This window comes from Chinchilla lanigera, unplaced genomic scaffold (genome assembly GCF_000276665.1).
Source record: "Chinchilla lanigera isolate Chin_1 unplaced genomic scaffold, ChiLan1.0 scaffold00027, whole genome shotgun sequence".
NCBI classification, from domain to species: domain Eukaryota; kingdom Metazoa; phylum Chordata; class Mammalia; order Rodentia; family Chinchillidae; genus Chinchilla; species Chinchilla lanigera.
In genome coordinates this window covers 21,330,494-21,355,846 of record NW_004955428.1, presented here as the reverse complement: position 1 = coordinate 21,355,846, position 25,353 = coordinate 21,330,494, and the positions used below count along the sequence as shown (strand labels likewise).

The 25,353-nt window shown below is 38.4% G+C and overlaps 1 protein-coding gene across 1 annotated transcript in view; it reads left to right on the top strand.

Annotated features, from left to right (window-relative positions):
• LOC106148760 overlaps nt 1–25,353 on the top strand; it is a gene marked incomplete at its 5' end in the record, with an annotated part of 56,315 nt that overhangs the window by 23,863 nt on the left and 7,099 nt on the right. Inside the window, 1 exon segment of the mRNA XM_013515268.1 lies at nt 55–152. Coding sequence (XP_013370722.1) covers nt 55–152 — 98 coding nt within the window.

Sequence of the window (25,353 nt, the reverse complement as noted above, 5' to 3'; positions counted from 1 at the left end):
TTATAGTTATTAATATTACTGAATATGAAATTAAAACATATATTATTTTTACAGTTCATGAGCATGGTAATCACTCAAGGATGGGAGATTATTTGGAGAACATGTCAAGTGGAACCTCTAAGGAAGTCCAGAGGGACACAGTCAAGAAGTCTGTAAGTACGGTACTAAGAAACTGTCAAGTTCACAGTAGTGAGTAGAATTTTTCCAAATTATCTTTTTTACTTAAAAGCTTGGAGTATTATTATTGGCAACATACTCTGTCAGTTATTTTCTTTGACATAAGATTACTTCATTAATTTTTGAAATTATACCATACCACTCTACTCTGCATATGAATCTTTTACATACACACTTCATACCTCTAGAAGTAAGAGGAAGTAGTTGGTTTAATACCTATTTGTATTTTCCTTCCAGTTCATGACTAAGCTTTTGGGCTTAGTGGGCCTTCAATGAATGTGTGTAGGTCTGAAAATTTATCTCCAGTGTGAATTTTAATTGCTTTAAGGATTTTGTGGGTTGAGTCACAGTCCCAAATGTTGAAATCTTGAAAGATGAAAATTCCTAATGTCTAAAATCCCCCAAAATTCTAGAAAAAAGTAATTTGAAAAACTCATTAAAAGATTCTTATGTAGGGCTGGGGATACAGCTCAGTGGCACAGCACCTGCCTGGCAAGCAAAAGGTCTTCAGTTCGATTCCTAGCACAAAAAAAAAAAAATACTTGTTTAAATTTTAAAATGGATTTGAGAAATATATAAAAGACAACAGAATATTTCATAGGCCACTCTAAATAAGAAGATAGGAAATATATGCATTTTAAAAGCATAAACCCTTAAATGTGCTAATCACAGTTGCATAGACCTAACAATTATGAGCAAATCAACTGTATTCTTAAAGAAATAGGCCAAGAAGCAAAATGTACATATTACCATGGCTGGTAATTGTGTGTATCCAGCTTTATAACTATGGTCATCTGAAATATCATGATAGGCAACCTAAGTTTCTGATAAGATTAGTCAAGAACCACAGCAGGTCACATGTGTAATTTCCCCAAAAGCCAAGATCTCAAGAAATTATATCTTTCACAAATGCAGATGTACAAAAAGAACATCTCTTGATATACTGAGAAAGCTGCAGTGTTTTTACATACATGCCCAATGCTTATACAAAAAGTCAGTGTTGTGATATACACCTTCATGAAGTCAGATTTGAAAAAAAAAGCATAAAATGAACGAGAACTCTCAAAAAGTCTTTACACATTTTATATTTTCAGTATTGGAAATGATGCAAACATAAAATATATGGCATAGAAAACTGTAAAAAATAGTGTTGTCATCTTAAAATATTGAAAAGAAAAAACTAAAAAAAAACAAAAAAGAAGAAAATCTGACATGAAAAAATCATATTACAGTATAGGTATAAAATTTCAGAGAGTCCACATAATTTCTCTTATACAGAAAACTTAGAATATAAATAAAGAGCAAAATGAAAGACAGATTACAGCCTAGGGAGGAAGATCTTTTGCAAATAGAAAGGGGCTATAAAAAGAAAGGACAGGCAGAGAGGGGAGGGGAAAGGGGTGAGAAGAGAATTAAGATGTGTTATGTGTATGTAATGAGTCCTCACAAGGAATGTAATCATTATGTACTACAAGCATGTACTAATAAAATATAAATTAGAAAAGCAAAACAGTAAAATGAACCATTGATAAGTGAGGATGAAAAGCTTTGAAAATTTAGAGGTATCATATAGAATCTAAAAGAAAAAGTAATATAGATAACCAGTGTTCAAAATCTTAGCAGCTAGTCAATAAAAACAATAAAGTTGGAAAAAAAGAAATGCGCTGGCTTGAAGGATCATTAACTGTATTCTGAAGTCTTGCAACACTAGGGACAATTCTTTCTCCTTCTCCCCTTCCCACTTCTCCTCCTCCTCCCTTCTTTCTTCTTTTTTGTTTCTTGTTTCTGTTTTGTTTTGTCTTTGTCTTTCTTTTAGGGCACGTCTGTCCTTGAATTTACATCATTTCCACATTCATTGTCTATGGGGTAGCTCATCCTCCACTGAATCTGCTCAGATCCACACTCCTCCTCCCCCTCCTCCTTCTCCTCCCCCTCCCTCCTTCTCCTCCCCCTCCCCCTCCTCCAGAAACACCCGCATAGACACACCCAAATAGCTCTGTACCAGGCTCCTTGCTATTTGTTTTGCTTAGCATGCTGTAACTCTACTGCCAATACCTGTTTTAGTCACTTTTATGGTCACTGAGACATAACACCCAAGATACCCACAATTTAAAGAAGTTTATTTTGGTTCACAGTTTGCTGTGTTTTCAGTCCACAGTTATTTGGCTTCAGAGCAAAGCAGTGTGGTGGAAAGGCCTGGGAGTGGGAAAGCTGCTCCCCTCAAGGTATTCTGGAAGCAGACAGCATGAAGGGAGGAGTTGAACAGGGGGAGAAAGTAGCTATAACACCTCCCTCCCCCCCCATCTGATCACCTTCCAAAGTCCCTCCTATGATCCCATCATGCTTTCCATAACAACATCTAAAAGCACAATCCCTTTTCCATAATTTGGCTTTTGATTTCTTTGTCTAGGCTTTTTTTTTCTGTTTTGATGGTACCATGGATTGAATCTAGGATCTTAGTGTTTTCAAATATGATCTTTGGGATTACAGATTTCAAGTATCTTCATCTTTAGAGAAGTCAACATTTGGGATTATGGTAGTTATGATTGTGTCTTTCAAGATTATGGTCAACACTGTGGCTTCATTATGTCCCAGTTTGCAAGACAATCTCCATTTATGTCTACTCACTTAGTATACCGTCCACTTTACAATTTTTTTTCTGATTGGAACAAGTAGTATTAATCATTTCCTTAAAATGTCTGGGTCAGTTTTATGTGCCTGAGCTATGTACTTCCTGTTTCTGCTCAAGTCTCAGAAGTTGAGACAGATGCTCAGAAAATAGAATCCTGACCTTAACCTCACCATTACCTGTGAGGCCCACTTGGTTTTCCAGTGAGTTGTGCCATGGCTTGAACTGCAGGTTTCAGGATGTACAGTTGCCAGGATGCCGATCTGAAGTTGCTGGGAAATGTGGGAATTGTGGGAGTTTAGGAGACTATGCAATATGTGGAGGAAGCAGAGGCTGGTTACTCCTAATGCAGTGTGTACAGAGCGGTCTGATTGCACTCACCAAAATTGTTCAGTGAATGGTTAAGTAATGAGTTTCTGATTCTTAATGATGAAGCTGTCAGTTGGAAAAATGGTAAAGCTTCCCATCCAACGATGGACCATAATTGCTAGCCATGTGAAATCCAAAGCGTCTGCTTCAAAAATTCATCTTATTTTAAAATGATTATGCCCAGAGATGGTGATTTAATGTGCACAGCTGCAGAAAATGTCTTTACATGTTACTTTGTAAAGCATAACTTTTTACTTGGATCAAATGATTTTACTTCTAAATTTTGCTCATTTTAGCTTCCAACTTTTCTTGTGATCATATAAAAAATGAAGTAGTGGCTATTATTTTATTAGATATATTAACAGAATAACTTCACAAATATTTAAATGTGAGAATGCAATATCAACAAATCACGAATACAAATTTACAAATAGATAACCAATGAAGTAAACTGGTTCAATATTTTCCCATACAAATCACAGAAGCAAAGTGTAGTGGTTGATTGATTATGTCAACTTGAGAAGTTTAGAAGCATAACTAAACTTGGCTCAGCAATTGGCTCAGCAATTCTACACCCTAGGGTGTAGAGGAGCCACCCTAGGCTGGATCATCACCTAGATAATATAAAAGGGAAATGAAGAAGGACAGAGGTACTTCCATTCCTTTTGGAGGAGCTCCAGTCTTCATCTTCAGCTTGGGCTTAGTCTCCTGGCTTCTAGTGCAGACTCTTCAGCTTCCACCTTGGATCCTTCAGCCTTCTGTCACAGACTCATCGGCCTCATGGTACGAACTTGCACGGAACTCTGCAGTGAACTCCAGACCCTGGACTGATTCCTTTGCTCTTCAGTGTGCAGACACCCTCTGCATGCTTCCTCATACAACTCTCTGGCTGACCGTCCTAAGCCAGTCTTGTAATTTCTTATACATTTGTACATCTTGTGTTATATCTGTTTCTCCAGTAAAACCCTGACTAATACACAAAGTAAAACTATTTAAAGTTCATTCTGTCCAAATGAAACATGTTAAAGCCACTATTGTTAAAACCATTATTGATTTTTTATTTAGAAGTTCAATACTGAAGATAAAATTAATCACTTTATACAGTAATAAAGCGAGTAAAAATTTTGGGAGCACCTTGTCCTTGTACAAACAATATTCCACTAAACTAGAAAATGCATAGAACAGTGTATATCTGTTGTTTGTAATATATGAATTACATTCAAATTCTAATTGCACCCTAAAAGAGTTATCATAATCTAACAACTGAAAAGGAAGCAATAATTGTCAAATTTTATAAATACTTTGTATATTCACACAGAATAACTGACACACATTTTTTTTCACGCATGGTGTTGACATTAAAAAAACTCAGTTTCATCACAGATGTAGGTACTTTCTCTGCTATTCATTATTAACAAATTTAGAAGTGCTGGAGCCCATAATTTCTTTGTAAATGGAGCTAAATGTCATACAGTAATGTTAAACTTATTTGCAAGACTTCACAATTTCTTAGAAACAGTAAATCAAAACAGTCAGTAAACAGAGGGACCCAAACTTTAGCACTTGCGAACAGGTGGATATCCCAATTTATTTTTACTAATTCAAAAAAAAGAACTGAGCCTATTGAATGAAGATAGTTCAAACAATGTACAAGCTTGACTCTTGAATTTGATGATAGATTTTGAATGAATTTATAAGAAGAACCTTTTGAGGAATATTCTGGTTTTAGTGGGAAAAATATTGTGTCAATACACGATAAATTTAAAATAATTTAAATTTAGTAAAACAGTCAAACGAATCATATAGACAATTTGCTTGATAAATATGGTCTGATAAAAATATTTCTTCAATAAATATACCCAATACAGGCAAAAGGACAGTACTTGTGAAAATATTTCGGCTGAAATAGTATATTTCAATGCACAGCAATCATTATTGAGAATATTCTCAATTTGGTATTCTTTTGTTTGAACAGATGCAGATCAAAAGTATGATAATAAAACTATTATGATTGAAAAATAAATTGAAGATGTCAATAGTTTCAAACATATTGACAATGAAAATTCAAGTTTAAATATTGCAGGTAATTTAATGAAACACATACAAAATAGTAAAACCATAGTTAAGGATAGTACTTCTCAGAAAATTAGGAGAGGGATGATACTAGAGGTGCATATGGCTAAGGAATTTATTGAAATATGTTGAAGAAATAATGAGCATAATTATTCTGTATCATTTTACTGTCTACATTATTGATTTATCAAAGTAAAGATATAATTTATGTTCACCAATATTTACCAGTTTTGAGGCTTGAAAGTTCCTTACAAATGTAAACCTTTCTAGCACCATCAGGATGTGTGTCTCTCTCTGTGTCTGTCTCTGTGTCTCTCTCTCTCAGCTCAGATTTGATTCATTCTTTTCTCAGTGTTCCATAAGCAGCCTTTTCATTGCTATTTCCTACCCTCAAATTTTTGGAGTTTTTTTTTGAAATAACATAGCAATGAATTTACTTCTGTTCCAGGATAGGTCACCTTGAATGTCATGGTTTGTGTATATCTAGTCCTACAACCGGCCAATGAGTTGTTGCGGGTAGAGCCCACATATGTATCTCTCTCCTTTGTCCCCAGGAGCTTGTACTTTGTGCAAGGTGCAAATTAACTGTTCACCTAATGTCCTATAAGATAAATTGTCTCTTTAGCTGCTGTATCATTTAATAGGGCTGGATTATGTTGTTGGTTCTTGATAAATATTTTCTGAAATGAGTAACCCACTATCTTCTTGTCCATTGTGGTTAGCACATATCTAGTTTGGAGATACCTATGGATTTTTCAGGGAGGATTATAAAACTTACTGCAGGATAATCAAGACCTCCCTACTAGCAAAGTTTCACGCTTATCCAGTCTTAGGTATTCTTGTTGGTGAGACAAAATATTCAACACCCAAAGTTGGAGGGGGGAAAGATTTATTTGTCTCACAGTTTATAGAGGTTTCAGTCCATACTTGACTAGCTCCAAGGCAAGGTGGCATGGCAGAGGGGGATCACAGAGGAGAAATAGTTCATTGCAAGCAGGAAATAACAAAAACAGCAAGCAACTTGCAGCTAGCTACGAACAGCAACCGGCTTTCTGTCTCTTATATCCTAGCCAGGTTACCCACCCTAAGGGTGGGTAGCACTCGCACCCAGTATGGGGCACCCTTAATCCTAGCATTGCACCATGAATCAGCCCCAGCACCACACACCCTAGATCCAGCCACCCCCAAAAAACACATGTATGACCACATGAGGCTTTGGATGGACATCTAGACATAAATCATGACACCCACACTTAACACTGGAATGCATAGAAATTACTCCAGGTCATTGAGTGACTATGTACCTATGTTCTCTAATGCAGCATTTTCTCTTTTTCTATTATTTGTGATGAAGAAGTTAAGTAGAGACTTCAACTATGGTTAAACAAAAGACATCCTCCCTTTATTTTTATTCAATATGGTATTTCAAAAGAGAATATGAATTTACTTTGTTTTTTAAAAACTTCATAATATCTTATAAATATAATAAAATACATCTATTTTATAGTTTAAGGTCTTGGTTTTATAATAATTTATTAACATATGATTAAGATATTTATGTGACTAGAATGTATTAAGCTATAGGCAATCTTTATGAAATCTGTCTTCCACAAATACTATAACCCCTTTCTAAACATTAAAGGGCCTAAAGTAAGGGTAAGAATTTATTTTTTATTTTCTCTGGTGAAGGCAGGGACTAACAAACTAGTGCAAACATGACACTAAATGTGGGAAATTCTTTCTTTTAGGGAATTATTAGTACTGCATATATAGCCATATACAGTAACCCAATTCCCCTGTAAATATCATACAATGGTAACTATATTAATCACTGTCCATTGTTGGGACGTGACAGTTATCAAAAGATTCAGTCTGTGTTTGGTTGGTGCAAGGCAGAAAGAGCATGACAGAAGGGACCAGTAGAGAGCAGATGCTCACCCCATGGCAGCCAGGAAGCAGAGAAAACAAGAGGGAGAGCTGGAGACAAGAATGCATCCTTCCAGATCACTGCCCTAGTGATCTGATGCTTCTGACCAAGCCCCAGCCTAACGGTACCCTCACCTATGAACTCATCAGTGGATTAATTTAGTGATAAGTATAGTGCCTCTGATCTAATCACCACTCACAGCCGCTTTTCTGAACACATGAGATGTTCAGGGGACCTTTTAGATCGAAATCATAACAGTAGCCATGTTAAATTGAGGACAGGACAATGCCCTTCTGTCAGCTGCGCATAGTGTATGAGTACCATCATCCCTCTACATCCACAGAGGATTAGTTGTGGGACCCTTGCAGGCACCAAAACCCACAGATGCTCAAATTCTTCACACAAAAGTGGCAAAATATTTGCAATGTATACTTTTTCATATATATTTAATAATCTCCAGATTACCTATAGTTCCTAGTACAATGCAAAAGCTAAGGAAGTATTTGCCATGGTGTGTTGTTTAAGGAATAATGACCAAAAAAATCTGTACATGTTCAATACAGACACAATTTTTTTCAGATATTTTTGCTCCGTACTTAGTTTAAGCCATAAATGCGAACATATGGACACACAAGCTCAATTGTAGATGACAATCTGAATGCCAGGCAAGACACTATAAGTTAATAGTAGAGCAGATTCCATTTGTCAGTAGAAAAGTCTGATAAAAAAAACCTGGGGATGTAACTATAAAGAAATATTCAGAGCAGATAGCTCATTGAAACAGTATAGACTTTTTTGAAAGATCAAACCTTTTAAATCATTTATGAAATTACTAAAATTATGCATTTCTTCACAGATCATCATAATGTAGCTGAACCCCCCCCCCACACACACACACACATACACCAGTATACTTCAGTTGCGCAGGTAATAGTTCCTCTTTCAGTTCTGGTTACTTCTGTCTCCTAGAAATGGCTGGTCGCTGCCATGCATAGCTGATCACTATGATGCATATTGTAAGAACCAATCCCCAACTGACAAGCCATTCTATCTCTGTACTTCCTGCTTGCTTATCTCATATAAGCCCTAGACCACCACAGATTGGGGCCTGATATTCTGGGAATGATCCCCATCAGTGCCTGTTGATGTAAATAAATCTGCCTCCAAATTCTGAACATTGTTTCCATGTTTCTGTTTGCCATAGCAATAACATGAAAGTTAAGTAAAAGAAAAGCTCTGAAATTCAGTATAAGGTTTAAGCTTCTATTTAACTTCCAATTTAGTAGCATGCTTTCATAGGAAGAGTCATGTGGATTTTTCTAGAACTATTTCTTGTAGTATACATATTTAGTATTTTAGTATACATACAGTATACACATTTCAATAATAACATAACTAAGATGCATCTAAAGTACTTTATTTATTACAAGGGAAATTAGTGGCTTTGGGGGAAGGAATTTTTGGCTCTCCATAATTTGAGGAGAAATGGTAACACAAGACAATTGTGGGCCATTTTTTGTTCAGCTTGTGTTTTTCTTTACTTATACTTTCTACCTCCATGTTGTTGAAAAGCACAGGGTGTCCTGACATTAAATTCTGAAGGTCAAATCTGTGCCAAGCTGGTTCACCTCATGTTCGCCTCTTCCCAGTGGTACAGGCCTGAGGGCTTCCACTTATTTGAGAACATGGTCACCATCTTCTCCAGTGCTTGCTGATAATCCTATGAGGTAACAGGAAGGACATGGTGTTTCTAGCTTCCCATTCCTTGCTACCCTGAAAGCAAGCATAATAGACACTCAGAGTTCGCTATTATTCACTGTGAGATAGTTGATAAAAACAACCTATGAAAATTACAAAATTGAATAACTTTCAAGATTTTAATGTATGCTATGTCTTTAGAATTGCCTGATATGACTAGAGGGTCTAGAATTTGATGGGTTCCTGCTTTACACTTATATTTTGCTGGCAGATTTGGTGTATTTCTAGCCTTCTTGTTTCTAGGCCCATGCATAGGATCTTCACACTGGTGCTGGAGACACAGTACTGCAGGGGGCAGTGGACTCAGTATTTGAGGCTCTCTCAGGGCTTCCATGTCTTGGAACAGAAATATAGTGGATTGCTCTATGATGTTACCACAAGTTCTATTTTTTGAATAGTCATGTTTCCAGGATTTCTTAGTTACTTTTCTCTTGTTGCTGAGGCAAAATACCCAACACCCAAAATTAAGAAAGGAAAGGTTTAGTTAGCTCACACTTTGTGGAGGTTTCAGTCCATAATCAGCTGGCTCTTAGGCAGGGTGGTGTGGCAGAGGAGCAACAGTTCATGGCTGTGGAAGACAGCAAAAGCAACAAGAGCAAAAAGGAATAGCTTACATGCTCCACGTCACTGGGCTCCTAGAAACTTCACTGAGGTAGAAGGACCTTGAATTTTTGTTGGATTTATTTCCAGTCTTCTGGCTCTCAAATGCTGTACAAACAAATCCAGAGTGGTTGCTAGCTCCTGCTCACTAGGCCCAATCCAAATAACATCATCAATGTAATGGACCAGTGTGATATCATGTGGGAGAGAAAGGTGATCAAAATCCCTGTGAACTGAGTTGTGACACAGGGCTGGTAAATTAATACAACCTTGAAGTAAGACAGTGAAGCTATACTGCTTGCCTTTCAGCTGAAAACAAATTGTTTCTGATGGTCCCTGTGGATAGTTATGGAGAAGAAATTATTTGCCAAATCAATAGCTGCATACCACATACCAGGAGATGTGTTAATCAGCTCAAGCAAGGAAACCATATCTGGTACCGCAGCAGCAATCAGAGTCACCACTTGATTCAGTTTATGGTAATCCTCTGTCATTCTCCAAGACCCATCTGTCTTCTGCCAGGCCAAATGGGAGAATTAAAAGGAGATGTGGTGGGGCCCAACATCCCTGCATCCGTCAAGTCCTTGATGGTGGCACTAATCTGTGCAGTCCCTCCAGGAATGCGACACTGCTCTTGGTTTACCATGTTACCAGGCAAAGGCAACTCTAATGGCTTCCATTTGGCCTTCCCAACCATAATAGCCCTCATACAATAGGTTAGAGAACCAATGTGGGGATTCTTCCAAGTACTAAGTACATCTATCCGAACTGTACATTCTGGAACAGGGAAGATGACTACAGGATGGATTTGAGGACTTAGTGGACCTACTGTGAGTCAGACCTTTGCTAAAACTCCATTGATCACTTGACCTTATTAGGCCCCTACTCTTACTGGAGAGCTCCAATGGTATTTTGGATCCCCTAGAATGAGTGTTAGTTCATAACCAGTGTCCAGTAGTCCCTGAAATGTCCGATCATTCCTCTTTTGCCAGTGTGCAGTCACTTGGGCAAAAGGCCTTAGGTCCTTCTGAGGAAGAATGGGAGAAAGATTGATTGTATAAATTTTTGGCACATCAGGATCCTTCCCCAAGGGGACCTGGACTTCTCTTCATTCAAGGGGTTCTGGGTCTGTAAACTGGCTCAAATCTGGGAATTGGTTGAGGGCCATGATTCCCTGTTACCCTGATTTGAAGTAGGTTTCTGTTCATTTGCTTTTAAATTTTTTTGATTATATGAATCTAGTAAAAATTTTGTAGGCTTCCTATGTATTTCACTTCTGGAAACACTGTGGCTAATCAGCCACTGCCATAGGTCTGCACTTGTCAGATTATTCTGGTCATTGTTTTGCTTCTGTTGTCCATTATGGTAACTGTGTGGACCCTGCCTTTGATGACTCGAATGCTGCCACTTGACTTCTGCTACTCTGGGATCCAATCAAGCCCATTGCCCTTAAATTTCCTAATTGGGTAACCACGGTCCCCACCATAAAGTCTGGCATATAGAGAAAAGCAATGACAGGGTTCTTCAGTGATACTGGTGCTCCCCTCACAAATCTGTTTCTCAAGGTATTAGCAAAGGTTACATTTTCTGGATCATCCAAGTATGGAGGATTAGGTTTAACTTGATAGATCCACTCCAGCATTCCCATTTCCCTAAACCTCTGAATCCCCTCATCAACAGTAAACCACAGAATATCAGGCATCTCTAACTCACTCACAGTGGGTCATCTTTTGAGCTACACTTCTGCCAACCAGCCAGCCTTTCTTTATTCCATGAGCTGCAACATTAAATTCAGAATCTCTGCTTAATATGCCCATATCAACAAACTCAGCCTGATCCAGATGTGTGTTTTTGCCACCATTATCCCACACTTGTAAAATCCATTCCCACACTTGCTCATTAAGGCTCTGCTTAGAAGAGTTAGAAAACTCAAGAAGTTCTTTGGTAGAATAGCAGACTTCCTCATGGGTCACATTATGTACCTGACCCTTAGGATCCTCCTGAGATTTGAGCCTTGTTATTGACCTAGAGGCAAAAATGGTGGTGAGGGTGGGTCCTGAGGAAGATCAACATTATCCTGTGTGGTCAACACAGGATTAATTTCCTCAGGCATTCTAGGAGATGCCAACACCACAGGGGGTGGAGGTGGCATTGCCTCAGCCACAGTGGGTTGGCAAATCTCTTCCTCTGGCAAAATAATCTCATCAGCATCTAGGAGCTCAACCTCCTCAGCTTCCTCAGGATCTTCTGACACATCTCCATCACAGTTTATGGGATCCCATTCCATTCTGATCAGTGCCCTCTCTTTTGCTTCAGATACCTTTTGAGGCAGAGCATTAAATTTACATTGTAGTTCAGCCAATCAAATTATGAGGGACTGTGTTTGGGTTTCTGCAATCTCAGCCTTTCAGATAAAAGAGGGGAGATTTTCTTTCAGGACACACTCAGAAACTTTTAAATTTCTTATCTGTGTCTGGAGCTGGGAATTTGAATCTTTGAATTCCTTATTTTCCTTTATTAATTCTTCTTCACAGCCAGAAGATTTTAAACTTCCTTCCTATGGATGTTTTGAGTTCATCACTTTCTTTCAGTACTTTGTCCAGAGATGCTAAGACCAAATAGCCAGCATCATTATATTTCCTACTCTGCTAAAGAAATTCAAAATTTTCATATTCAAAGACACTAAATTCCTGACATCTCACAAGTGGGAAGTTAGGATAATCAAATGGATCTACATGGTGTATTAAGTTAAACAGTTCACACCAAGGATTATCAGTATACCCCCATAGAAGTGGAAGGAGAGACCATGGTGTCTTTAGATCTCATCAAATTGCAGAACCAACTCCAGGAACCCCTACAGCCATTAAAGAATGTCATCATTATAATTCTGTTTGTCTAGAGCCACTTCTGGTACCAAAATCTGTATCACTAGAGAAGCAGATAGAACACAAGATATACAAATATATAAAAAATGACAAGTTTGGCTTACCAGAGTCAGCCACAGAGTTGGATGAAGAAGCATGCAGAAGGTTTCTGCATGCTAGAGGCTGAAAGGTCCAGTCCAAGGTCTGGAGCTCACTGCAGTGTTCTATGCAAGTCCATATCAGGACGCTGATGGGTCTGCAACACACCAGAAAGCTGAAGAATCCCAGATGGAAGCTGAACACTCTGCACCAGAAGCCATGAGAGGACAACAAAGCTGAGGACACAGACTGGAGCTCCTCTGAAGAACCAACAATCAGTCCTTCCTCATTTCCCTTTTATTGTATGCAGGTTACCTGCCCCCGTTGGGGGTTCCTTTACACCCACACCATCTCTGTGACTTCCTCTTGCACAGGCTCAGGATGTTTAGAAAGTAAAGACCCTGGCCCCCTGCTGAGTCACTTAGTTAATCTTCTAAACTTCTCAAATTGACACAATATATCAACCATAGCACATGGTTGGCCCCCCAAAGACTCATGCACATCCTTTTATGCAAAAGGCATTTAGTCTAACTTTAAGAGTTGCCAAAGTCCTAACAGTTCCAGCATTACTGAAAAGTCCAAGTCCCAAGCCTCCCCTGAGATGTAAGACACTCTTAGCTGTGAGCCCCTGTACAAATGAAAAGAAAGTGAAAAACTTCCAACATTCAGTGGCACTCTGAATCCAATTCCCAGGAACACATTTTCTATGTTGCCACCATTCTGGAACATGGTTCTCTGTGGCTTTCTCTTCAGAGCAAAGTCTTTCCCTTTTGCAGTTTTGAGGCTGCAAAGGGTGGAGACTTGCTGCTTCTTGTGATGCCCTCAGCCCATCTTTTTGATGGGTTTCTGGCCATATAAATTTCTGCTAAATCATCATGGCAGTGATCTGATATGACATGGCCTAGGGCCAACCACATGTCCTCCCAGACCAACTTCTGCCTCCCTCCAGGCTGATTACAACTTCCTGTTTCCTTTTTTGCATGGCAGCCAATCAGCATCCATTATATCACCTAGACTGCCAGATAAACTCCACCCCTAACCTAGCCCAATATATTCTTTTTCCCAGCCCCTCCCAAGGTCCTTGTGTATTTGTATGTGTGAGTGTGTGTGTGTGTCTTTCTCTCTCTCAGCAGCCTTCCTGTACCTGGGGAATAAAAGCTGTTTTTGTTTTGTTTTGCCTCTTACTCATGCCAAGCCTAACACTTTTCTATTCTCCTGTTCATTCTTAGCAATTGAGATCTCCTCAGCTCTGTTTTTGTCATTCACAGTTTTACTGAAGCTTTCTTTCTAGCCAAACTCACAGTGTTTTAAATCATCCTGCTAGGCTCTTTGCTGTTGATTTACAGCACAAATCTGGCTCAAAGCCCCAACAATAGCCATGCCACTACAGCAACATTACACTGTCTTGAATTTTCTTTTACCAGGTTAATTAATCTGCTGTCCTTAATCTCAGACTCAGGCAATGTCTCTGGACACAAGAAAAATGCAGAAAAATTTTCTGCCAAGCCATAACACACATCATCTGGAGTCCAACAACCAATGTAGTCCTTCTTCCCGACAGAAACCTCCTGAACCTGGTCTTTATTGGCAGGATTTCTATCAGCATTCTGGTCTTTTGACCTCCGACTAGAATCTCCCATGCAGAACAACCTAAGGCATTCCAGCTCTACTGTTTCAGGCAACATCTCCAAACCTTTCCAAACTCTTCCCACAAGCCATTTCCAAAGGCTCTTGAACCACACGGTCAGGTACAGTCACAGCAACAATCCCACTCCTGGTACCAAATTCTGTCTGTGTTACTTTCCTCTCATTGCTGGCACAAAATACTCAACATCCAAAATTAGGGAAGGAAGGGTTTATTTAGTTCACAGTTTGTGGAGGTTTCAGTCCATAATCAGTTGACTCCAAGGCAGGGTTGCGTGACACAGAGCAACATTCATGGTAATGGAAGACAGCAAAAGCAACAAGAGCAAAAAGGGAGGAACAAGTGAGAAAACTCTTTCTGTCTCTTATATTGTATGTAAACTACCCACCCTAGGGTGGATATAGCACTCACACCCATAATCCCAGCACTAGACAATGAATCAATCAAATACTCTAGATTCAGCCATCCGCATGACTGCATGAGGCTTTAGGGGGACACTTAGACACAAACCATTACACAGGGATACTTGGAGATAATATTAAAAAATAGACCTGAGTGAGTAAATATTAGAAGTCATTAATGCATAATGCCTTGTGCATCTGAGACAAGGGTTATGAATGTCCTCAATTTAGCCCAGAAGTACACATTTCACTGAGGTGTATGCAGGCACCAGCTTGTGTCTCTGAGGGGACACAAGAGTAGTTTTCACAAGCTTGATACAGCTGCAAACTGGAACCAGCTGCTGCAGAAGGACCTGGAAGCAGATGGGAGCACTCCTGCCCGCAGTCTCCCTATTGACAGACCAAACACAGAGCAGCCGGCTAAGCAGGAGTCAGGCTGGAGTGCCATGAAGCCAAACATGGGAGGGTGGCCTTGAAACTGAGAGACAAGTTTAGTAATTGACTTACCAATTACTAAATTGGTAATCGGTAATTTAGTAATTGACTTACCCTCAATGCTGGGGATGTGAGTGCTACACCCACCCTGTGGCAGGTAACCTGCATACAATATAAAGGAGGGAAAGAGGCTTGCTCTGCTCCTCCCTTTTTACTCTTACTGCTTTTGCTGTTTTCTGCTGCCATGAACTTTTGCACTCTGCCAAATACCACTCCATCTTGGAGCCAGCCAAGCGTTAACTGAAACCTCCACAAACTGTGAGCCAGTTTGTGGCTCCTTAATTCTGGGCACCAGGTATTTTGTCTCAACCATGAGAGAAAAGTAACCAAGATAGGCAAGAACAAAGACAACAGAATCAGCTTTGTAAGTGTCACAGAAAGACATGAGAGATTTTTTAACAACGTTAAGTATTGTGACTGAAGAAAGATCTTTTGTTTAATGATTGAGATTTGGCTAAGAAAGCATTTGCAGAAAATCCCTGAAACAGATGCTAGATTATAATAAAGTAGAAACAGTACATGTTGAACATTCTTTTAACAACTTAGCAACAAAAAGGAGCAAAGAGATAGGAGAATAACCTGGAAAACATGATAGAGTTAAGAGATTTTTCTTTTGTTAAAGAAGAAGAAAAAAAATGGGTGAAACTACAGAAAAAGATTTTGTGGAAAGGAGGAAACAAGAAAGAGTAGTACATTATTATACAAATCATAAGGTTAATAAGGTGTTTTGCTGAGAATAAATATTTGTTGAGAATGAGTAGAACCGGGATCCAGGAGATTAGAGATGATTCAGAACACTTCATGTGTGGAATTGAATTTAATAAATTCTATGGCTCAGATTGCAAGATCTAACAAAATGACTTGTAGAAAATGAGTCAAGTCAGGAGTAAGAATTATACATACCTTGGTGTGTATGGTGTGTGTTTTTAAGTCTCCAGTTTCGTTTCTCTAGCCCATGATTTTTCAATTGTGCTGTTGACACTTTGGTCTAAATAATCCATCACTAGACCTGTTAGCTGCCTGTGCACTGCAGGATGTCTAGTTGCCTTCTTGGCCTCTGGTTGTGAAGGGCCAATGGAATCTGGTATGTAAAAAAGTCCTCAAACATTATCAAATGCCCCCTGGTGGCAAAGGCACCCTAGGTTGAAAACCACTGCACTAGCAACACCAGATCCACAAAGGCTTTGATGATTTCTCCCCCACAGCACCCCTACCATCCATCCTCTCTCCAGGCAAAGCTCATCTTCTCAGACTATTGCCTTTCTCTGGAGTCTTCGCATCCTCAGGTTCTAGGCAGCTTGATACTTGATGTCTTTCAATTGATTTTTTTAAAAATTTATTTTAAGAATAAAAGAAGGAAAATGTATTAACAAACAGACATCCATTTACAAAACAGCATAAGAACAATACACGCAATACAGAGTTACAGACAAAGTGGTAGGAAATTAACAATGGTTGTTGTATTACATATTGATATCTTCAAAGTGGTTTCTCAGGAAAACAAATAGAGACAAGCAATATTGATAGTTGTTCTGTGTGGGAGTTTTGTTCTACTAGAAAGTATCCCATAATATCTAGAAACAAAATTTCAGACAACTTTTTAAAAAACAGTATTTATTTAGTTCTACTATCTTATTTTTTAGTCTAACTGAAGGGTCAACAAGCTTTAGTCTGTGGGACAAATCAAGCTGTAGTCTGTTTGGGAAATAAGGTGTTCTTACTTTAGAGTTAAGCTCATTCATTTATGTAGTGTTTATGGAGCTTTGCACGAAGACCACGGAGTAGTTTGAACAGAGACCCTGCACCCATGGGCCACAGTTTGCTAACCCTTGCTTACATCTTGAACATTTGGAGATTGAGACAAGCTCATGTTTATTGTATCTAATATAATGTACTTTGCTGAATGACTGCATGTTTAAAATTTCTTAGACATGTAAAAATATGAAAATAAACTCAATCATTTTCTTTTAGGTGTCCACATAAAATGAAAGATTTTATTGAATCTCTCTGCATTACTATGTATTATTGTGCACTGTGTGAGTCAAATGTTATAGCTGCTTAAAGCATAGTGCCAGAAGGTTTAATATTAAGATTATGGACTCCCCTCCAAACTGTTAGATTCTTTCTTTCTCTCTCCATTTTAGTCTTATGTTGCCTCCCTAATCTTCATTACCCATGTTGCAAAAATGTATTAATTGTTACTAGGAGAATAAGACAAAGTGAATAAATGCTTCAGTACATAATCATGCCTATAAATATTTTAAAATATATGTACTTATTGTATATCTATTAAATATGTCTGTTCATTTTTCTTCATGTATTTTTTATATTACACATACCATGTATTTCTTTAACATTCATCTCGGAACGTTTATATTTAACATAGCTGATCATTTCAGATTTGATAATAAGAATGCCTTCTATCTAGATTCTTCTTGGAGCAAATATATCTTGAATACTGTATTTAACTATTTTTAACCCCCCCTTGCACATTGATAGGAACAAATGTGTTTAAAGTGATTAGTATAATTTTATATTACAAATAGGCTCCTGAAGCACAGAAAATAGTTTATTTACTGGCTCAGGGTTACTGAAATTAACTGTCCTTGAACTAAATGAATATTTGTGTACCCTATCTGCCAATATAGTGGTTGTCTTACATGTTGCCCTTCAAAATCTTGTAATTCTTTTTAATGATTTCTTTCACTAATGTTTAAGGATGGAGATCATTCATCAGATGTCATCTTGAGTGCATTTTATGTCCCAAATATTAATGTGTGTTTATTTTTCATTCCGTTAGTTCTCCAACAAAAGCACACTTAACATGTTATGAATCTTATTAGTCTTTGAACAAAAATTATTCAAAACTCGAAAACCATGTTATTTTATGGTTTGACTTGCCACTGTACTTGGGTAGTATCTATTATTTATTTATTTATTATCTTCTGAAGGCTATTGGTAATTTCTAATGACATACTTCCCGGGGGTACCTTAACCAAAATAATTCAGTAAAGAAACTAAAGCATTTTTCGGTTTAATGACCGTATAACTAGAAAGCATGCCTCTGCTTTATTGAGCCTAATACAAAGTACCTTGCATCATTCCAGCATCTGGATTTCATTTATTACTAAGGCAGGATAAGATGGATTTTGAAAAAATGAAGTGAAATCAGTTTTAATGATCATTATCTGATTTTACTTTTGGACTGAAAATCACCCTCTCTGTTTAACTCAGCCTTTGTCATGTTTAACTTTGAATAAAAATGTGTACTTCATAGGAAACGAAAGGTACAGTGACCTAATCCACTTTCCTCCTTCTCTGATTTAAAACAGAAAATGAAAACCTCAGCTAATGGAAAATGTTGGAATAAGGGATATAATCTCATTTGAAAATTCTGCACAATGACTCTGCTGGATCGCACGTTTTTAAAATTAGATGCACTTGTTAAAACATTTCATTCCTCCAAGAATCTAATGAACTTGGTCTAGATGTTATAGCTTTTCAAATTGACTATCTAAATTTGGGTGATTATTAGGATTTTATAAAATTTATTCCCCAATAAAATATATCAGAAACAATGTATTTGGAACATTTCACATCTGAATTAAATGTCCCTGTAATGACAACAATGTATTTTTAAATTGTCAATTTGTCTAAATATTCATGCCTGTTAATGTCTGCCTTTCAAAGAAATTCTTATATTTTCTTGAAATATCTGAACTATCTGGCAGAATGATTGACTTTCTCAAATATCACTTCAGTTTTTTGAAAAACAAATTTACCTTTTAGTTAAAAAGGAAAGGATTTTTCAAAGGTATTTTGCTTTCTCTTATTTTTAAAAATCATTATAGAGAGAGGGAATTTTTCACATAGGCAAATTTGAGGTCCTAATCCCAGTATTCTAGTCATGACTGGCACCAACACTAAAAAGGAGTAAAAAGATAATAAATGGAGGAGTATAGCTAGAAATAATGAGAAGAGGAGTTAAACTTTGAATGACAGATAAGCTTTTCTCAGTAGTCAGAGATTGCAAATGCTGGCATAATTATCCAAGTTAGAAAGAAGAGAAATGGAAGGAAGTGCTACCCCTTGGATATTTAAGGGCAGATTTGGCAAAGTGCTGTTAAACAAAATACAGGAAAATCCCCTGAATATGTTGCCAGGGAAAAGGCCTAAGTGACCTGCATGTAGCTTTCTTGTGTGCCACTGATGTGGTGAGAGGGCTCTGGAGTCTGGTTTGCTTTCCTATGATTCTAGTGTGACCCCAGGGGATGTGTTTGACCTGGCTGCCTGTTTCCCCCTCTCACCCTGGAGTTTAGCAAATGACATGTACTTGGCAGGACTTAACTCTTGTAAACACTTTAGGGTTACAAAAACCTATCAAAGATGTAAAAATTGTTTTTGTCACTCTACTTATTGGACAATAAAAATTACAATGTGGAAATAAAATCTACACCAGGTTAAACATGTTAAGTAAAGTCCAGTTTTAGTGTGTTTCCATTTAATTCCACTTCACTGTGTGCAGTTTCAATCCATGTGTGTTTACTGAGGAGCTATTATTGCATGACAATAGCTCAAGGGCTGGGACCTACAAAATTGTTTCAGTAGCCATGATAGAAGTTCAAGTGATTCCTCTGCTGGAAGGGCAGAAAGAAAGTCTTTCAAGTGCACATCTGGTTCAGCAATTCCACTAAGCCTGGATGTGCAGCTCCGCGGATAAAACTCAAAACCTAAGACATTGGACAACTGATCTGAAAGCAAACACAAAGTATGATCAAAGAACATGTTGAGTGTGAAATTTAAAAAACTAATGCAGTAAAAGACACATTGTCATTAATCCACCTCAGATACTTCCCCTTGCTTTGAGCACACTTGCCCTATCATTTGTGCCATTTTCTGAAGCAGTTCTGGAAATCTTTTTTGCGACTGTCTTTATGTGCACTAAAGCCAGAAGTTGCACAGTGAATCCAGGGAATAAAGTGAGGGAGAACATGGCAAGTTTTTATTTGACAGAAATTGCCATAAATGATTGATTAATAAGGAGAGATAAAATATAATAAATATCTAAATAATTTGTTACAGTAAAAGATTGTCATTAATTCTCCTCAAACTACTCCTGCTCACTTTGAACACACTTATACCATTATTCTTGGCAATATGTCTTTCACTATAATAATATTTTTAAAAATGTAAACATTCATCATATCTTCCAAGCACCCCTTATATTTTTTATTGCTTTTTAGGTTTTTAAGCACTATTCTTGAGAGAACTGAAATGGAATCCCAGCCAGGGTTACAAGGCATATTTCACAGATCCGCTCAAGAGTATGATATGTCTACTATTTCAGTCCTGTGAGCACCCTGTAAGACAGTGCATAAGACAGTGACCCCAAACTCCAAAAAGACAAGTCACTACTAATAACCACAGAAATAAATAGAGTGCCTTTGATATTCTAGCACATTGCTGAGCATTAACTTACCTTAATGCTCAGCAATGGATTCCACATGGCGTCATTTTCTTTTCTACCATGAAGTAATTGAGACACAGCCAAGACATAAACTCAGACCCTTCACATCCCAGAGCCTGCTACAGAGCTGTGAGAGGACATGAAATCTGGTCAGCTGATCACCTGTTCTTCAAAGTCAGGAACGATCATGTTACTCTCTTTGCTCAGTGACTGCTGGCTGCCTTGTGATATTTAGCCGTTTTCAAGGAAATTCCTCATTCTTGTGGGAAGCCTACCACACTGACCTTCAGTGAAAAGTTCTTTCCTTCCAGAAACCCTCAGCTGTTAGCTTGGAATCCTTTCCCCCTCCAAGATCCTGTGTTTCTACCCAGAAAGGGTCATCTGAGACAGCAAAGGGAGGATTTAAAGATTTATCCAACAGTTATTCAGTGTCAGGCACTTGTTTGAAAACTTGTTGAACAAACAGGTGTTGCGTTGGGGATGTAGCCTGGTGGTAGAGTGCGGTCCTAGCATGCTCAAGGTTCTGGGTTCTATTCTCAGCACCACAAAATAAATAGGTGATTAGAGACATCCCATTGATCTTACAGTAACCTCCAAGGATGAGACACCCAGGCTTAGCAAGGCAGTGCCACACCCAGGGCTCTGCAGAAAATAACAGCAGAGCTGGGGTTTGAATTTCACAGCAATCCCTTGTTCTCCCTCCTCCTTGAAAAGAATACACATGCAGGGTGTCGTTTGGTCAAAATATTTTTATGATTCAAATCACTGGCAGCCAGCACCACTGCAACAGAAAGGGGCTCTGCTTCAATGTCACCTCCTCACAACAAGGTTTCCCTGGAGTGGCCAACCTTCCTCCTCCACCACCTGCTGCACCAGTCACCATCTGACAGAGCATAGTGTTCTTTGTATTTATTGTCTGTCCAGCTTACTGCGATAGGAGGCACTGACCTTCTCTGCCTTGTCAGTTTCTGTATCCCTTGTGCCTGAACAGTGTCTGAAATAAATGACAAACTTTGTTAAGGAAATGGATGTGTAACAGTGGGTTTTTAAGGGAGAGTAGATAGCAAGCCTATGGATTACTCTGTAAAAACTCATTTCAATGCAGCACAATGCAGTCATTTGAATCATATTTTTGCTTAAACTGATTCCCAACTTAAGAAAGTCTTACCCATATTAAAACTTGGGTAAATCTCCAAGGTAAAGCTTCACTCACTTCACTTCATTCACTTAGTGGGCCTTTTTAATACTATTGTTACATGCCAGATGACTGGCATGGAGGCAGGAGAGAGCACAGAAAGATGGGCAGAGGAAAATTGTGAAACTTCCCTGTGTTGCTCATAGCTGTAGCTTTGGATTCTGGCAGGTAGAACAGCCAGAAACCTGGAATCGTCCTATCCACATCCCAGTCCAGCTTTGCAGACTCCAGCTTGTACTGTCATGAAGTCTGACCTCTTGTCCCAAGGCAGCCATCTTGGAGGAAATTGGCCACTTGTGCTTGGATTGTTAGCAAGCGTTGCTCACAGCTTTGCTTTCTACACTAATTACATACCATTATTCCAGTATGTTTTCCATTTCTCACACCTGATTTTTGGCTTCTCAAAGCTAACTGTTTTTGTGGGGCACTTGCTTCTTCTAGAGTACAAAAGTAAAGGCCTCCCTTACTAACTGCAGGGTCTGTGTACTACACCTCAGTGTACATACTTGTTGCTACCATTTGTACTATCTACAGTAGAACTTCCTTATCTTGCTCCTGGTAGTGCATTACAGGCAAGTATGAAATGTAAAGTATTTATTTAAATAAAAATAAAACCTCTAAATTGGTAATTGAATTACCTCCCTGTAGCTTTATAGTTTGTGACATTTCTTGACCTTACTAATTCTATCATTAGATCCCCGAAAGATGCGGTCATTTGGGTAAGAATTTTAACCAGATGCAACTATGAACCCAAGAATCTGTATTATTGTTAATGTTGGTCATACTAGAACTGTTTCTTTCCTTAAGTATATGATCCACAAGGACATGAAATAACTACAAGAAACTGTTTTTTGTACACTGTACATCCTTAGTATTTTTACACATATATGATAGGGATGCACATTATTTTCCTTTGTACAGACAGCTTAAATACACACTATGTCAATCTGCTAAAAAAAAATAATGATACTATTGTTACAACTTTTTAAACATGCTTGTGACACTATAAATGTGAACATATCTCTTTTTAATATAACCTGTTTTAGCTCCTATATGCTTAAAGGCAAAGTCCACATGTGAATTCACCTCCTGAAACCAAAATGTGAGAGGAGTTTGAAGAGTGATGCGGAGACTAAGGAGACTGCAAGTGGACCAGCTTATTTATGACGCCTGTGAAGTGCTGCTTTTATCTTCGGGAAAACTACATGGATTAATCTCTGCTAAAAACAAAATTCTGCCACAATTTTGTATAAAATCTACTTAACATAGTAAAATAAAGTAGAACTAAAACCAGTGGATTCTGTGATGTAACTTTGCATCTGATATATCTAAAACAGACTGAATTCTATGACTAAATTATAGATCTTTTGCAATTAAGCACACTTTTTATTTTTTAATGCCCTTATGTGTGTAGCTCCTTATTATAAGGGACTGGGCAGGATGGATTCAGGTTTTGTGGGGCTTGAGTTTTAAAAATTAAGTGCTAGAGGTGGAAGCTTATGAATTATAATTATATAATTAGGTATAAAAGTGAATATTCAGAATGAAGGAAAAAACCAAAAGTTACAAGTTTTAAAGAAAATAATAAACACCATAAATATATATACACCACAAAATATACAAATTCCAGTTAAATAAAAGTATTTTATTAACTATTTGACATGCTTTAATTCTGTTTTTGGTTGACTATGTTCATCTTTTCATATGATTATTGTAAGGCTCGATTTGGACCCGAGTCTCCCAGTACCCAACCTGTCTGCCAGTAGAGGCATTGTTCTCGGTTCAGCATCAGTGCTCTTGGCACACACAGGATGTTGTAAAAGAGATAAGAAGGATCACAGAGTCTTCCAAACACCTGGACATCAAAGATGTCCAAGCATTCACACTGGACGCCTGAAAAATTTTGCCCACTGAGGCACAAAGCATCCAGAGAACTTTGACCACTGATGTTTACTAAGATCTTCCTGCCTAATGCCCCTTGCCTTCTTTCAACCCCTGTAAAAAAGGCCCGCTTCTCTTTTATGCCTACAGATGGCCTTTTCACCCTCTGTCTGCCTGTACCCAGGCACAATAAATTCCATGCCATGTTGCCTTTACACAAGCCTGGTGGCCTTGGCTGATCTCTGCCTCACACCATTCCTTACAATTACAATTTTATAATGTCATTGCTTACATTAACTCCTAATATGGTTAATAAAAATTAGTTTTCCATAATTAATAATCAGATGGCGCATGACTTGTGATTCCCCATACGGATGTAATCTCTGCAACCTGCCGGCAGGTTTGTGCCCATAAGTTCCTGAGAATTCTGATAGAGTCTATTTCTCATAATGGCCATTTAATATGTGGAAGGCATTCATAATTATGTCTGCTGCATTCAGCATATTCCTCAAACACTTTGTGTTTGATTAAGCCTCATTAGAAAATGAACCCGTCACTGACAGATTTTATGTTTAGAGATTGGGAGAAATTTCTAGAGACTGACTTCTGGCACTGCCCATCTAACCTCCATTTCCCCTCCACTTACAGTGTCAGCACCTTCGGATGGGTTGAGGCCACTCTAAGACCTCTGGCCTTACCTGATAATGTTTCCACACCAGGCAGTTGGCACAGTGCATGGAAGGAGTGTGCCTGGCAGTCATTCATTCCTTCAGTGGGGCAGCTGGCAGTAGCTTCACATGACTGTGATTGCCAGCCACATAAATAAAGGGAACAGATGCCCAACTCATCTGAAGTTGGATTCCAAAAATACTCCTGGCTACTCCACCACTACATGGAGGGGAAGTTGCAGCAAACGACAACCAAATTTGGTTTAAGAATTTTACTTCAGCAAATTTGACAAAAGCATTAACACATGCTGATGTTCCTACCAAGGCCTTAGAAGGGATGTTGGGGCTGAGGGTCCAAGAAGCTTCGGTCTCATCTGCTTCAAGCTGTTCTCTGCAATCAGTGTATACTCCCTACACTTCTCCAGTACTAGCCTTCATCCAATCTTTGTTTTGACAGAGCATGTTTTTGCCCTGCCTCCTCCCATTCTCCTTGCCTTTCAAATAACTATGTCCTTGTCATTTATGTCTCAGCTTGGCAAAACTTTTTCTAATCACCTTATGCATATCATTCCCATTACTGTCTGCCATATCACCCTGTTTTATTTCTTTGTTAGCATTCACTTTTTTCAGAAGCTATTTGTTTACTTGCTTACCATATGGCTTCTCTAGTAAGAGGTGGTCTCAGAGGGAGTAGGAAACTTGCCTGTGTGACTCATAGGTCTATCACCTGAACCTAGAACACACCTGGCATTCATTTATTCATTCAGGTGCCTCTTGGATGAATGAACAAATTATAAACTTGAAAGCTAAAGGTTCATCATTTTAATCCATTTATTCCAACTCTTTTTCCCCACCCCACAGGGTTGTTAAAAGAGCTAATATAGATGCTATGAACTGAATTTTAGGGTGTTCCCTCAAATTTATAGGTTGTACTCTAACTGTCCAACTTGATGGCACTTGGAGATGGGGCCTTGGTCTCAAAATTCCAGCCTCCAAAATCTTGAGAAAATCAGTTCCGTTGATTAAGCCCATAGTCTGTGGTCCTATTTTTGGCAGCTCTGGCTTAGAGATCTTCCCTTGCACTCCCAGTCTGACCAAAGCAGCA